The sequence below is a fragment of the Hypomesus transpacificus genome, chromosome 2 (assembly GCF_021917145.1).
Source record: "Hypomesus transpacificus isolate Combined female chromosome 2, fHypTra1, whole genome shotgun sequence".
Classification (NCBI taxonomy): domain Eukaryota; kingdom Metazoa; phylum Chordata; class Actinopteri; order Osmeriformes; family Osmeridae; genus Hypomesus; species Hypomesus transpacificus.
The window spans coordinates 9,358,292-9,373,720 of NC_061061.1; the positions used below are offsets into that span (position 1 = coordinate 9,358,292).

At 45.8% G+C, this 15,429-nt stretch overlaps 1 protein-coding gene across 1 annotated transcript; it reads right to left on the reverse strand.

Moving 5' to 3' along the window:
* Nucleotides 1-999: 999 nt before the first annotated feature.
* LOC124483331 (MDM2 binding protein) lies at nucleotides 1,000-15,381 on the reverse strand. The gene is made up of 22 exons (XM_047043739.1): nucleotides 15,212-15,381; nucleotides 14,900-14,983; nucleotides 14,745-14,818; nucleotides 14,490-14,638; nucleotides 14,168-14,226; nucleotides 13,867-14,011; nucleotides 13,077-13,191; nucleotides 12,052-12,174; nucleotides 9,566-9,660; nucleotides 9,108-9,174; nucleotides 8,873-8,990; nucleotides 8,475-8,645; nucleotides 6,856-6,966; nucleotides 6,342-6,527; nucleotides 5,972-6,062; nucleotides 5,565-5,732; nucleotides 4,652-4,747; nucleotides 4,270-4,536; nucleotides 3,279-3,534; nucleotides 2,757-2,870; nucleotides 2,298-2,363; nucleotides 1,000-2,163 (listed from the first exon to the last, which is right to left on the reverse strand). The coding sequence occupies exons 1-22, from the start codon at nucleotides 15,276-15,278 to the stop codon at nucleotides 2,125-2,127; spliced, it is 2,661 nt and encodes an 886-aa protein (XP_046899695.1). The 5' UTR covers nucleotides 15,279-15,381; the 3' UTR covers nucleotides 1,000-2,124.
* Nucleotides 15,382-15,429: the final 48 nt, after the last annotated feature.

A 15,429-nucleotide genomic window follows, 5' to 3' on the forward strand; every position in this document is an offset into this window, starting at 1 on the left:
CGCCTTCAACCAAAGAGTTACATTTGGCAAGTTGCAAAATGCCTACACGTACACACTCAAACACACACAGCCATCTCTCTTGGCTACAACAGTGTGTTTACATGCCCAGGTCTGAACAATGACAAAGTATCATAGCCACACAAACTATTGTTGAGTGTAAGAGAGGCTCTGTCCATAGCTCAGAGCTATAATTCAGACGGGGCCATTCACACACACACACACAGTGGCTTTGAAAGACTGAGAATGTCAAAGTTCTAAATCAAGAGAGGTCTGTAGGAATTCCAATCAGCAATTAGCATGGTCTTTGTAGGGATGCTGAGGGCCCCCACGGAAGCCTGGGTACATGGTGTCTGTGTGTGTGTGCATGTGTGTGCATGTGTGTGTGTGTTTCTGACTGTATGGGTTTGGTTGAGGAGGGGGCTTGGCAACTCTGTCAGATGCCTTTTGTCTCATCTCAGACTGTTCCAACTGCATTCCTGACAAGCTGACAGGTTCAGACCGGCTGTTGCACACTTCCACCAGAAGTGATTGTCAAGTGTAGCCTCAGAGGGTCTTGGGTTCAATACAGTTAGCAACTGTATATACTGAAGTTGACTACTGAACACACATTAATTATAGACTTCTATGGTATCTCCACTGGTATTTACTTAAAAACACAAGGTGAAAGTAACATGTTGACATCCAATTTACAACAAATGTGTAAACCTATGACAGATATGTATAGTCCCTGACCAATTAACAAACAATGAATTGTTTTATATCCAACCAGAATTGTACAGTCACAAAGGACAAATCCCAGCCAGCATGATTGCATGTTGGTCTTTCATGACATTCCAGCATGAGCTATCTAGTGTCCAGACCCCTAGTTCCCATCCTTATTTTTCTCAAATGGATAACAATAGCCCTATGTTGGGCAGGAATGTTTTTGGCTGCCAAGTCCCCACATTATCCCCCAAACCCTCCAGCACCCCCCCCCCCCCCCCCCAGTCCACCTTCTTCACCTCCCTCTACCCTTCCTGGACATGGAAACCAAGTGATACAAGAAATGGTGTGTGCATTTAACTGTGTGACTGTGTGTGCTAAAGATGTGTAGAGGTGGCACAGCACAAACGCTCCACCAACATGGTGAGATCAAGGGACTTTGATGAAAGCTCAAATCCTTACATTTTCTAATCATCTTTGAAACATCAGCTGTTTTGTCTCCGTACACCAGTTTAAACACCATGTCTGTTGACCTTAATGGTTAGTTGTTATAAAATATCCGGGGTAAGCCTTTCAATACACACCAGTTTGATGTGCCGTGTAAACACACGTGTATGTTTTATTGCTGGGTGTGGAGTGGTTTCAGAGGGTGTAAGGGCAAACCGTTTGCCTTGCTCCAGCTTGGCTCATCTGAGCTACAGATTCACAAAATTCAGGCATTCACAATACAACTTTTGTTGTTATTTTGTAGTCTACTGGCAACATATGCCATCTAAATTGTCACCATGGTGTGTGATGAGAAAGCCACTGTATTAATTTCTTTGGGCAATTTGTCATTTTGCAGTAGTGACAACAGTAAAGATGTCATCCTATCCAGTTAGTAATATTTTCTTAATCTTGTTTTGTCTGCAGTTTCAGAATGAGTGTTATATGCATTATGGTGCTTATTTCATGGTTGAGTGGTTAAAATTAATAGACTGCATTGATAATGCTATCAAAGATAATGTACAGTTGCAAACTCGTATACAACAAACAAATAACCTAATAAGATTATTACCACATTTTATTTTGTTACAAATGACCACAAATAAACGAATGTCATGTGAATAGCAGAAATAAATACAGGTTTTCAAAACAACACTGTGGTTTAAAACACATTGGATAAAAAGACATGCACAACATAATTAAATGAAAATGTACAAAATAAATAATAAATCATCAAAATACCTTGAGATTAACCAACTTTAAAATGTGACAGCTACTAAGCGTCACTGTTCTAAAAGATCCTAAAACAGAGAGGGTCTTTAAAAGAAATGCAAATTAGTTTCACATCTCAACTGACTTGGCAGATGTTTCCGTGGAGACGAAAAGTTTCAGTCGATGTTCAACATGTTGTAAAACTGTCAGACGGCTTCCCTTCTCTCACTTCTTTGAGGCCTTCTCCACAACCCAGTCAATGACCTACATGAACACAATAAACGATTCCTGCTTATTAGGGGTTAGTGTAGGCATTTCTGTCTTGTTCATTCATTTGACTTTTCCTTTGTTGGAGTAAAAAAAATAATAATACTGAGATCAATTGCTGGTTGTGGCACCTGTTTGGCATTGCTGCGCGCCGCTTTTTTCATTTCTTCGTGGAGACCTCGGGAGGTTTTCAGATCCTGGAAGAGTAGGACAGACACGTGACTTCCTCATAACTGAGCTAAACGGGCTAGTTTCACATTGTGTCTGTGTACGTGCACAGTTCAAATGAGGCGGAAAAATACAGAGGAAACGAGAGAGCCAGACATCTACTCTGAGTTTGTAGGCTACAAAAAGGTTCAGTAAGGATGTCTCTCTTGATAAAACAAGCCTGTACGGTAAGAGACAGGAGAGTGGAAGTACTGTTAAGGAAGGTAAAGCTACAGGTTAGAGACAAAAAAAAATTTAAAACAAGGACAGCGGTGTAGCCATCACTCTGTTTCCATTGGACAGTTTCAATGTAACTTTACTGCCCCCCCTTACCCACGCCCTCAAAACGGGGAACGTCTCAAAAGGGGGTGAGTGAAACTGACCTTCAGATAGAATTTTGAGATTTCAAACAGCCTCTGACTGCAGGCGCTGAAGTGCTCGTGGTGGCCTGTGATCCCGTGCTGGTTCAGTGTCTTCGCCACAACCTCTCTCAGCATCTTTAACAACAAACAGGAAATAACTTAATAATAAATGAAAAAAACTGTGTGTGTGGGTGTGTGTGTGTGTGTGTGTGTGTGTGTGTGGGGGGGGGGTGGTCCTTTTTGTTTGGAAAATAACTAGTAGATAATTCTGGATTTTTCAACTGGGATTTATATTTGAGTTCTAGTTGATAGGACCTGTTTGCATAGTTATCAGAACAAACCAAGGTCATTCTGCTTGATACCGAGCAGCTGGATTGGAACAGTGTGTGTGTCTGTGTGTCTTTGTGTCTGTGTTAACCAGTGTGGTGTGGTGACAGTCTAGTGTGGTAATCTCCTTCACATTTTCTCATCAAGAACAAGCAAAAGTGCTATCCTGTCCCCAGGAGCATCTAGAAACAGCATGAGAAATGAGGGGGGGGTTACCCTGATGTGCTTCTGAGAGCGGGACTCCTTGCTGGTCTGGTCCTCCGCTCCTCCCTGGGGAGGCTGGCGGGCCTGGCGGGGGCATGGGGGCCCCGGGGGAAGGTCGGGGAGGGGGGCCCGTCTCGAAGCAGGGGAGGAAGAGGAGGAGGACTGGGTCCTGATTGGCTGCTGCCTCAGAGCCCGGACGGTGGGGTGTGTGTTGCTGCTGCTGCTGCCCTGAGAGCCCGGACACTCGCTGCTCTCCGACTTGACCAGCCTGCACGCAACACACACGTTCACACAGGATTGTGTTAGTCAGTTAGTGCGAGTTAGTCTCTGTGCGTGTGTGTGTGTGTCTGTGTGTGAATGTAAGAGAGAGAGAGTAAGAGATAGAGAGAATGAGACAGACAGATGGAAAAAGAGAGTATGTGTGCTTCACAGGCAGCAGTCTGGAAAAACAGAGACACTGCTGTTGTGTTATTTTCTGATTTCATTCCCTTGAGACATGCAAAACTATCTCAAGTTTGACTTCCCCGGCACACTTCTCTGAAGGAAGATGTTTCCTGCTACAATCCTGGTGATACGCCCTGCGTATCCTTCTAGATAAACCTGACTGACCCGGAATAATCACCTGAACCATCTACAAGCAGCAGCTGACTAGGAACTGCTGCTGACTAAGGATAATGGGTTAAGAACTAATACAGAGACAAGCTTAAGACTGTTAGGTGCTGTGGAGTCACTTAAGTGTCTGTCAGACCAGGCTGAAAAAAAAACATTCTTGATTATTGAATCCTCCCTGAAATGAGTGCTTGATTGACGGGTGTTACACATATCTAAAGTAAGCCTAATCCCACAGTGGGAATCAAAACCTATTACCAATAAACCGACGATACACAGACACGTAGCTGTTAAACTCCAGATCTCTCTAGCCAAGTCTGCATGTGAGGAAGCATACATCAAGCACACCCTACGAACACCAACAGCCTATTGGCCACGGGCGTGGGTTCGCGACCTTTTGCGCAGGTAACCAGCAGGGTCTGTGTCCCAGGACCGGCGCTTGAGGCGGGACACGTCTGCGTTCTGCAGCAGCAGCGACTCCCCGTCCGGGACGCTGCCCGGCTCTGACAGCACGGCAGGCGATGGGGCGGGGCTAAGGGCGAAGGCGAGCGGGCAGGGCTCCCTGGTGCAGGTGGTCTGGGTCTCGTAGCGAATCAGGCGCGACTGTAGCTTGACCATGAGCCAGTCGCGTTCCAGGGCCTTGTGTTTGTCCAGACAGAACCTGGAAGCGAGGAGAAACATGAAATGGTTGTTGAAAAGGAAGAGAGCGTTTGGATGGCCAGGGCACGCCTGTACGGGTCTGCCTCAGGGGGGAAGGGCAGGTGAGGTGGACCTACTCTATGCCGTGGTAGTGGGAGATGGCTGCCTTGCTGAATGATAGCTGGGTCACCTTCCCTGGGGTCAAGTGTGGAGACAGCTGAAAGGCATTTCCCCTGGAGACAACAACAAACAATTCAAAAGTCATTAACACATGTTTGCACACAGACACAAACTTAACTTTGACATTGCTAACTGTCTACAAAATTGATAAATGTACATGTGATTTAACATTTTCTGGCAGCTCAGAGCTGCTAAACTCCTAAAACTGGAGACAGAAATGAAGTATTAGCTTTGTGAGTGCCTTGCTCCACTTGCAATCTAGAAACACAAAACACCCTCACTTGTAGCTCTCAGAATGTAATAAATCGTACACAAACTCTTTACTTTGTCTCTTACATAACCAAACAAGCGCATGAAATCCAATCGACTGCATGTCTGAGTGTCTAATTCGTGCTCACAGCGCAGCTCCCTGTGAAGAAGAATGGAGGCCTTTATCTGAGGGGATAGTGACAGATGAATGGCCCGCTTGCGGCCCTTTCACAACTGCTACAGCACATTATGTTCTCTCCCTTTCAATCAGCGATCAACCTGACTTCCCAGCTCTCAAAGTGGCTGGACACAAAGTAGACCAATTATTACATTTGAGATAAAGGACCGACCTGTAGGGTATGTTTCTGCACACTAGGGTACAGGTATTCCCTGTCGATACGTGCTAGGTATTAAGTGGTCTCTGTGATAAGACGTGTGTACTAGATGGTGTGTATGTATTTGTAAGGCATCTCTGCAGTTTGGAAGGAATGTGTGTGTACCAGTTAGAGAGTCAAGGTGAGTCAGTGTGTACTAAATATGGTGTCGCATACAGGTAGAGTGTTAAGTAAAACTCTGCAACTATGAAGCTGGTCTGTAGTGTGTATACTAGCTAGTGTGTACCCCTGTCCTCTGAGGAGTTGTAGAGGCTGCAGTTCTGCGGTGGGCAGGCCGTCGGGGGTGAAGTGTCGGAGCAGCTCCCTGGCGTCCAGCGTGGCTGAGGCGACCCTGGGGCTGTCTTTAGGACCCAGCAGACTGTCGGAGGAGCCAGGCCCCGACAGCAGACCAAATCTGACAGACACACGCGCGCACACACACACGCACACATGGGTACAGAGTTAAACCATTAGATTCATTGGCACACAGAAACGTGTGGTTTGACAGTTGACATGATAGCATCTGCTAACTTTGTTTATACAGTGCTAAGCCCATGCTCTAGCAGAGAGCTGTGTGTGTGTGTGTGTGTGTGAAAACGCTCTTTGTAAACATGTGAGCCTCCAGAAAGTGGAATGACGACGTGAGAGACTGACCTTCTCTTTTGGCGCCGACTCTGCAGGTTCTCAAGGTTCTTCAGAACGCTCCTCTCTGGCCAATCGGATGTCTTGGAGCGCTGCCTCGACTCTGCCCGAGCACACAGATGGCTGGCTAAACAAAGGCACTGAGATCTGGAGCTAGGTCTAACAGCTAATCAACTCATTCGTAGTGGATTTGAGCAAAACTGTTCAACCGTGTTTAAAAAAAACTTTTAAAGCATTTAAACAGTTAAAGTGGCCAGGAAGAGATGTAATAATGTGTTTACATTCATATACAAATACTGGGCGCGGTCTTTCCATACACGCGCTATTATCCAACCCTGCCTGCACGCATGTGTGACAGCAGAAGAAAAAAAAAAAAGATTACCGGAAGCCTTGGTGGCTGTGGTGGAGGGGTTAACTTGATTTTGCTGCTCCTCCGGCAGACAGGGGGCAGCGGAGGGCGGCCCGGGCTGGTGGATCTGCAGGTACTGCTCCCGGGCCAGGCTCAGCAGAGCCCTCAGGTCGTTGACAGGCACGGTGTTTGGAGTCTGGGAGCCAGCCAACCTGCGGCCTGAACACACAAGCAGAACAGGGATACAGTACTGGCGGTTCATGTTGACGTATGTGTGGTCTTGTTTAACCACCCTTGTGGGGACCAAATGTCCTCACAAGTATAGTGAAACATGAATAACTTGACCTTGTGAGGCCTTTCTGCTGGGCCCTATAACTTCAAATGCTTTTTTAAAGGGGTTTAATAGTTAGAATTACATTAAGGGTTTGGTTAGGGACAGGGGTTAGTAGTTGGCAATAACACAATTCTGAATGGGAGTGAATGGTCAGGCCCCACTAAGATGGAAAAACAAACTTGAGTGTGTGTGTGTAAGGTGTGGTGGACTCACGCAGGCATTCCTTCAGGACGAGCGTCTGCATCTTCATCACGCTTCTCTCCCTCTCAAGCAGCTGGTCTCCGGTCAGCCGCGGCAGGGGGCGGAGCCAGTCAGCAACCTCACCTGCCGGGGGGAGAGGGGGAGGAGTCAGGGACAGCAGAGACTCTGGCCTTCTGGGTAACTTTGTCAAGATAACACCGACTGCCTCTGACCCGATCTAATTATTTTAGTCACTGATAACATTATTTCAAGTCATAATACTGTTCTGTCGTCATTACTGATAGAAGTATGGCCAAAACATCAAACTATCTATTCATCTATCTAAACTAGTAATAATAAAAACAAACCAACATTATTATGTAGCCACCTGGGGCTAGGTCATGCAGTCTCTGAGGACACAGACATTCCATTCCATACTTTTACTGGCTAGTTAAACAATGAATACACCTACTTAACAATACAGTTTGTTATAAGACACATAACAGCAAACAGGGAGAAGACCCAGGAGAAATGTTTCTAAGGGAAGTATTACATTGAAGCCGGTGTGTCTTTTGGAGCTCTGTTCCATAGAGAGACACTATGTCCTATCTTAGATGAAGACCTTGAAGGGCACTGGAGTTTCTGCTCCGATTACACAAGCACACATCCGTATCCATGCATGTTCACGCAGGCAGGCAGGCACACACACACACACACACTTCACCATCTGAAGACAGCGGGAGGTGACATTACAGAGAGTGAAAGAGCAAGAGTGAGGGAAAGAGAGAGAGGTGTTACAGCACAGTGCTTTGCCTTCCCCTGTGGCTCTCTCTCTCTCTCTCTCTCTCCGGGATTAAGGCTGCCTTTTCTAACACGCCTTTGCCATTCATCTGAACAACCAGGGGGTGAAGAATAAGAGGAGCTACTGCATTGAGACCGTCTTACAACTCCAGCACCATAAGGAGAAAGAACACGGTGTTGAAGCTGGCTCCAGACATCAGTAGGAGTCTATACCCTCGAGCCCTCCCTGCCTCCCCTCTCCATCCCTCCAGCCATCGCTCTGAGGAGAAAGTGCAGAGCCCAGCTTGGTAAATCAGCCCAACAAAGGGAGGCCTCTGAGCCATGCCTGCCCCACGGTGCTGTAGATCAGACAGCAGACACCGACGGAAGACCTAGACCTCTGCGGTCCGTTACTGGTCAGGCCATAAGTCGTTTGAGTCATTCAGTCAACAATGTGGTTTACAGCTGTGGAGGGGTTGTGAGGGGGTGAGAAAGGGGGGGGGGGGGGGGGGAGAAGGGGGGCTTTCTGAGGAATTCTCTTTCTTTTTGAATTTTCTAGGAAATCTCTTTCCTTCCTGTCCTCCTTGAAATGATCTTTGATCAAACCCTAAATGGGTAGGTGAAACGTGTGCTCTGCGCAGTTGTTCCTCATCCGGCCAGGTCAGATGAAGAATTTCCCTGTGCTAGGCAGGAACAAAGGAAAGTGGTATGATAACAGTATTCAAACAGGGCCCAGGATGCTACAGCTGGCTAGGGTGGAGTTTCAAACCTCTTAGTAACCCTTTCTGCAAAGAAATTATTCCTGGTTAGAAGTTACTACTTTACATACAGTTCTTGAGTTTTCATCCAAGTCTGTTGTGTCAGCCTCTCACCTGAAGACGACAGAGACTTCTCTCTCAATAGGCCATGGATTGTCGCCATGGCAGCAGCTCCATTGATCTGATTGGCCGAATGTATCATGCGGGCCCTGCAGGCCCCGGCCTCTGACCCCTGAACCAAAAGGAAGTAGTGAGCGGTCTCCCCCTTCACCTCGACGTCAGGAACTGCGGCAGTCCAAAAAATATGATTAGTCTAGAATGTTCTATTTGTATAAATAGAGCATTCATCTAAGGTCTCAGAAAAAGACAGGCCTGGTCTATAGATAACCTATATACTAAATTAATACAGAATTCACATTGGTCAATTGTAGTTTTCTTTAGCTTCATTTGATGTGTGTGGACCAGGCTCTGTCTCAGACAGGTCCAGAGGAGATGAAACACAGACCACCTACCAGGCAGAGTCTTGGGACCCTGGGCCACAAACTCCTTCCACCTCAGAGAGCTGAGCTGGCTGGCTGGAGGCTGGACCATGCTGCTGACCACACAGGACAGAGAGAACAGCGCCCCCACCTGGATACACACACACACACAATAGAATGGGACCACCTGAATTTCGAAACTACACCTTATACAGGCTTTACTGTGAATGACTGACGTTTTATTAGGATGATGAGAGGGTCACTCTACCTTTCCACTTAAGGGTCTGAGCTGGTCCAGAAGCAGTTTAGCTTTGACCGACTTGCTGGAAAGTCCCCTGGTGTTATGAGTTAAGGAGCTGAGACGTAACACAGTGCCCTAGCACCAAGTGGAGACTCATCCGTCCATAAAGACCAGCTACAGGACAGCTGTTTAGAGGTCCTGTTTATTATGTTCAGCCGAGTCATGACACAAGTAGCAAATCATTACCTAGGAAACTGGGTTCAACGTCCCCAAAAGTTGGTTCAAGGTTATGTCTGCTCTGTAAATAAGTGACTGTCTGTGTTTGAGACTAAAGTATCTATTGAGTGTTTCTGTATGGAGACCAACACTGGTGGATAATAACATAAAAAAGGTTTACATAGTACCACACTTCCTCAACCTTGAAGGCAGATTGAGGGCACAAGAAGAGAGATGAGGAGGAGTGGAGATGGTGGTGGGAAGGATACAGTTCAAACTCAGTGCTGGAACGCAAGAAGCCGGGGAGGTCAGACAAGGTCACTATCTGGACTAGGTCTAGGACAGGCCGGTAGTACTGGTACACCTAAAAAGAAGTACACAGAGAGAGAGAGTGAGAGAGAGCGTAAACTTTCCCATGTGACCGATGCAGAACTCCAATAATCTACAGGATGGCTTTCCCTATTGGAAATGTGTCCTTTCATAAAACGGGATGCCCCAGTGTCACAGGAGTTGAGTGACAGTGGTAAGACTGCTGTTTGCATGTTTTGTACTTTTATTGACCCTCCACTTCCCAACAGTGTCAGCTTTGTTCAGCCACTGTGTCAGGTATTAACAGGCTGTGCGTTCGTCTGTGTGTGTGTGTATGTGTGTGTGTGTGTTTGAGAGAGAGCGGAGCGAGGTTTAATAAGTCGCTGGCATGGCTTTCACCCAATCAGCTCAATGTTCCCTTTCCCAGAGGTCGGGATAAGCCCCAAAACCGATTTCCCAAACTAAAGCGAGGAACTGTTCACAGGTCACTGTGAAGAGATTGAAATTCATCGATCCAAAGACTGCTGCCTCTAACACTTTAACTTTCAGAAAAACAACAAATACTTTTCTTTTCAAACCCTTTCAACTAATCTTCCCAAACAGATCTACTATTAATCAGACATGCAGGTTGACCTTGTTATTTCAAGGTTTTATGTAAGGTAGAATCCAGTTCTCTTTTGTTTCGATTTTGTTTTGGGGGGGGGTTGTGATTACAGTCTGTGGCGGTTCTGTTCATTATCAGACTAGTGTGGAGCTCAAGGTGGGGCGCTCTCCTAATATCACAAGATGATGATAGAAGCCCTTACAACACAGGCGCACACACAGCATCCACTCACACCAACCCGCAAGGTGAAATGAAACGTTGAAAAATGTCACGGCTAACCCTCAGAACGCAAACATTTTCAGTTAGGTGTTCCCCTTCCTTAAACTGGTCCTCTTCACATGACTGAACTTTCTCACCATACCACAGTCAGACAACATGGATTCCAGAGTACGGACAGAGCAGATTTCCCCCTCTCTTACTCTGGTACAGTCGAAGTCAGGTGGAAGCATGGAGAGGAGCAGATGGCTGGCGATGTGTCAGCGAAACCATAACCACGGCGACCCTGAATAACATCTCACTACAATTACAGACTCCACAGCAGCGCTTAGCATCATATCAACATGGCGGGAAACACAGCTTCGCTAACTATGCCAATCAGGAGGGAATGAATCAAAGTGTGTGTGTGTTGTATTTGTGTGTGTGGTGTATGTGGGGACCTTAAATGGCTCAAGGGCAAGTCATATACGGTAGTTTAGCTATCTTGAGACTGCAAGCTTGTGCACGTGTGTGTGTTAAGGCTGCTCAATGATGGCAAAAATCATAATCACAGTTATTTTGGTCAAGAATGACATCAGGATTATTTGATCCTATTTACTCAACAACATTGGACACATCATGCATTTATGGAACTTATTTTTTATCTTTACTGTGGATTGTTGAAATATAATTAAAAAGAAAAGTAATTTTTAAATAGATGTAAAACACTTTTTTATTTTTTATAAATCCAGAAGTAATTACGAAAGCCGATATCCTGTCTTAAGAGTCTCAGGGAATCCTGATAAGGATGGAGGCCAAGCTGATACTCAGCTTTAGTTTGCCAGCTAGAGGAATAAAAGGAGAAGATCCGACAGAGCACAGCTTTCTTTAAGGGAGGGGAGAACTCATTTTGTATTGGTGTTTGTTTGAACACCTTCACCTTGAAAGACACCAGTAGTCAGTACTGCTGCACTCCCCATTGACAAACATTTGTAGTCACGACAACCGATACCAAAGAGCTGGGGGTGTAACAGGCACATAGCAAACCTGGACGACAGTGAGTTTGGGCTTTTAGGGAGGGGAATGCGCACTGCTATAAAGGAAAGAGATGCACTGGATTGATAACACAAGACAAAACGAGAGCATCGCTGAAACAAAATGCTGCACAAAAATGGTTTTCTCTCGATAATTTAGTTAACATTGTTGGAAGCCAAAATCGTAATTGAAGATCAATTTCAATCAATCGCCCACCCCTAGTGTGAGTGCATGTGATTAATCGTTTTTGCAAAAACTCATTAGAACAACATTTCGCACTCTCCCTTTACTGATGACATCTAGGGTGTGAAGTGAAGCAGGTTGCCTAGAGTTTAATCAAAGCGGCCTCGAGTCTTCAGCGGTAATAGACTTCTCATCCGTTTGCGCGCATTGAATTCTGAACAGGATATTTCAGGCCTTGATGCAACTGTTTTTTTAAAGGCCTGCCAAGTGAACCTTCAACACCAAAAAAGATACACACCCACGACACCAGTACCACACACACAAACACACTCTCTCACACTCACGCACTGTCTCACACACACACACACACACACACACACACACACGCGCGCACACTAGGGGGTAGAGTTTCATTAGGAGGCTCGTTACCTCTGGGTGGAGTTTGAGGTCGGTGTTGTTCTGGGCTTCAGGGTCGGAGGTCATAAGGCTGCTCCAGGCCTGTCCGTTTCCACATCTTAGAGAGAAGCCCTGGAACCTTAGCTCTGCGACACCCTGACAGACACACACAGAAAGATTACACCTTTATCTACCCTTTTCACATTAAAAGAGAACAAAACTGACAAACTGGAGAGCGGTGGCCGAGTAGGAAACAGCATGTCGGTAGACCCACTCAAGCAAATACATGTTTTTTCACATTTGCATTGTAAATCAGGACCAAGGTCTGCAGCAATATTAGATGGATAGAATCTGGGTTAGCAGCAGTGTTTCGAGCAGTGATTATAATCCTTCCTATACAGCAGGGTGTCTCTCGTCAGGCACTCCTGTACACCCATGGGAGTCGGTTTTTAGTTCCAGGGGATTCACACAGTGAGTCATTTAACAAGTACGGTCTGTCTACCTTCTGAAAGGACGCAACTAAAAATAAAGTTTTGATTGTCGTCACGTTGTGCCCCTAACAAACATGATATAACTATCCGGCTACTAGGAAGGGGAAATTATTCACAGCACGTATATCGGTACACATCAGCTGTGCTCTCGCCGTCAGTCTACATCTCCCAAAAGAGTGATCAATCAAAGCTGAGTCATCAGAGAGGAGGGGTCCAGGCCAGGCCACAGGACTGACAGCTGGTTCCCAGGCCCTTCTGGGCTCAGCTGAGGCCTGGCGAGCTGGGGATGGAGACCCAGGGAGATGGCCTGACCATTCAAGGTCAGATTTGTGGATTAGGAATGAGTTTACACATTCTCACACCCCTTCACTACAGTACTGAAACATTAGTTTAGTCAAGACATCCCAACATCTCTTCTCGGTCTCCGCGAAGGATATATGAAAATGATGCACCCCCTGGTGGTATTGATATATAATTACACCACGGTTGATAAATATTGTAGTTTGGAACTATAATTATAGGCTACAATCGCTACAGAGTGACGTTTTCACGGTGTACCGATATTACCTTCTTCTCTCTAATGAGAAGCCCTCCTCTCCAAAGCTCATTCTCATCAATGCAGGTCTCCACAGCACTGGGGTCCATTAGGCTGGCAGAAAGGTATGAAGCTGATTTCTGCCAACTAGGGAAAAAAGGATTAAACATTATGTTTAGCATTCACAGTGTTGAAAACAGTTAAACAATTTACAAATGAAAGGTAGTTATTACTGCCAAAATCTTACGACACATTTTGAGAAAAATCTGGTGTATTCAGGTACAAGTATATATAATTATAAAGCTTCTAAAATTCATAGTTTAACATCCAAGTCACTCACAACTATGTACAACCTTAATAAAATCAAGACAGGAAATGCCTGATTTAGAATGTGACCTTTCTTTTTTGCAATCATAAAATCCAGTACACCATTATTATTGTCATTCAAAACCAGTGTTTCCCACGCATAGACTAATTTGTGGCGGTGCGCCACAGAATCAACACCTGCCGCCACATATTGCGTTTCGTTACAATTGGCAATTTTTTTAACACAATTTAGTGTATTCGTTCAGCTGCATTTCCTCTCTCTCACTCACGTGTCTTTCTGACATACACACACACACAGTCTCAACGTCAGCACACGTTAGCAACGAGGCATACCGGTACCAACGAACATGTCTTATATCTCCAAGACAAGTGGGTTCCCCTTTGTTCTTTTGGTGAGAACCCCTCCCTCCCCCCCCCCCCACCAATTGCTTTCTAATCTGTGGGAAACACTGAAAACACACAGCACAATTTGCTGAGTTAGAAAGGCACCCTTACCCGACAGTGTGTTCCGTCACTATGGTCACCTTGCCAGAGTGCCAGGCCTGCATCTGTTTGAGAGCGCCCATCACAGGGAGGACGTCCCTCAGGCCAGGAGGCTCCTCCTCCACCTGGACAAGGATCACATCCAGCAGGGCCTTGCCTGGGGAGGGGGCACACAAGGGAACAGTTGAACACATTTCATGTTGGTCTATGTCAAAGGTTTGTGTGGCGGTCTTTGTGGTTGTCCTTCTGAATGCGTGTCTGTTTGTAAAGTCTACAGTCTAGTTGTATTTATGGCGAGAAATGTTGTGCGTACCTGGAGGTGGAAGTTTGTCGGACAGCAGGTGGAGTCCCTCTGCGGCTTCTTCATACAGCCTAGTGGAGCAGACCAAGTTGTCATGTTCGAATCAAGAGAAATATGAGAGGAGGCGGGGGTTTGTAAATGAGAAAAACAGGTGATATTCTGTTCATCCAAGCAATTCTTGCTCCACAACTGGAGCCACAACGGATCCTTAGTCTAACTTCAAGGTATTCTGAGTCATTGATGATGTTCTTGTTATATCTGTGCTGCATGACCGCTATGCAGGTGACCTGGCATGCATGACCAGACAGTCATGCAGTGAGCAGTTGCATCTCACTCTGTCATAGGTGGCATGTCCGCCTGGTTGCTCGGCTCCTCCTGGTCTGCTAAGGCACTTAGACACGCCTCCAAGGCAGAGGGACTCTCCTCCTCGCTGTCACTCTTCTGCAGTCCTGCCCCAAGCTCTTCCCACTCCACACTGCAGTACTAGAGATAAGAAACAGGAAGAAAAAAAGATGAAATTCCTAAAAGGTGGAATAGTGTAATTATACTGATCACCACAACTTGTAGCAGCACCTCAGCATCATCTTACCTGAGATGTTCCTTGGCATACCTGGATGCCAAAGTACCACTTCGGAGCTGATGGAACTCCACTGAGAGAGCATGCTGCAGAGACAAGATCCGGGTGAACTGCGTATCTTCAATACATTCTGTCAACTATATTTTACTGAGCTCAAATGACCTTACCTGGAATAGGAGAAACCTTCCTTTTTGAATGACGACTTGAGATGTCACCAAGTTTATTATATATCTGCCTGGCAACGTCCAATGCTAGATAAAAATAAAGGACCATTTTGACAACTCTTGGCTAACTACATCGTAATGCTCTTCAAATTAAATATGAACACAAATGGTTTATTATCTAAACGGGTTAGTACATTCCTGCCACAGCAGACTACGTGATCTGTGCCAGACAATGCTTTGTCTTTATGCAGATATTTGCTAAAAGCCTCGCTTGCATGTTGCTCCCATGGCAGTAGATCAATGGGGGTGACTTACGTCTAAAACCATCCGAGCATGTATTGTCCTCTTGGTTTAAAGACACAACCAGCACGTACCGGTCCATCTCGTCAAATCATTGGTTTTCTGGTAACCTAAAAATATTATTTCCGCGCTCTAGCTGACTTACTACCTTGTCTAGTTGGCAAGCTATCCTGTTAAATTTCCCCGCTCCGTAAAGAGGAAGTGAGCGACTACCAAATATTGTGAAGTTCCGT

Excerpts from the sequence above, each read along its gene's own strand:
- LOC124483331 (XM_047043739.1), bottom strand. The coding sequence starts at position 15,278 with ATGGACCGGTACGTGCTGGTTGTGTCTTTAAACCAAGAGGACAATACA. Across the intron at positions 9,661-12,051 it reads ACCTCAAACTCCACCCAGAG|GTGTACCAGTACTACCGGCC; the intron begins GTAACGAGCCTC and ends ACTTCTTTTTAG. Across the intron at positions 8,646-8,872 it reads GGGTCCCAAGACTCTGCCTG|TTCCTGACGTCGAGGTGAAG; the intron begins GTAGGTGGTCTG and ends GGACTGCCGCAG.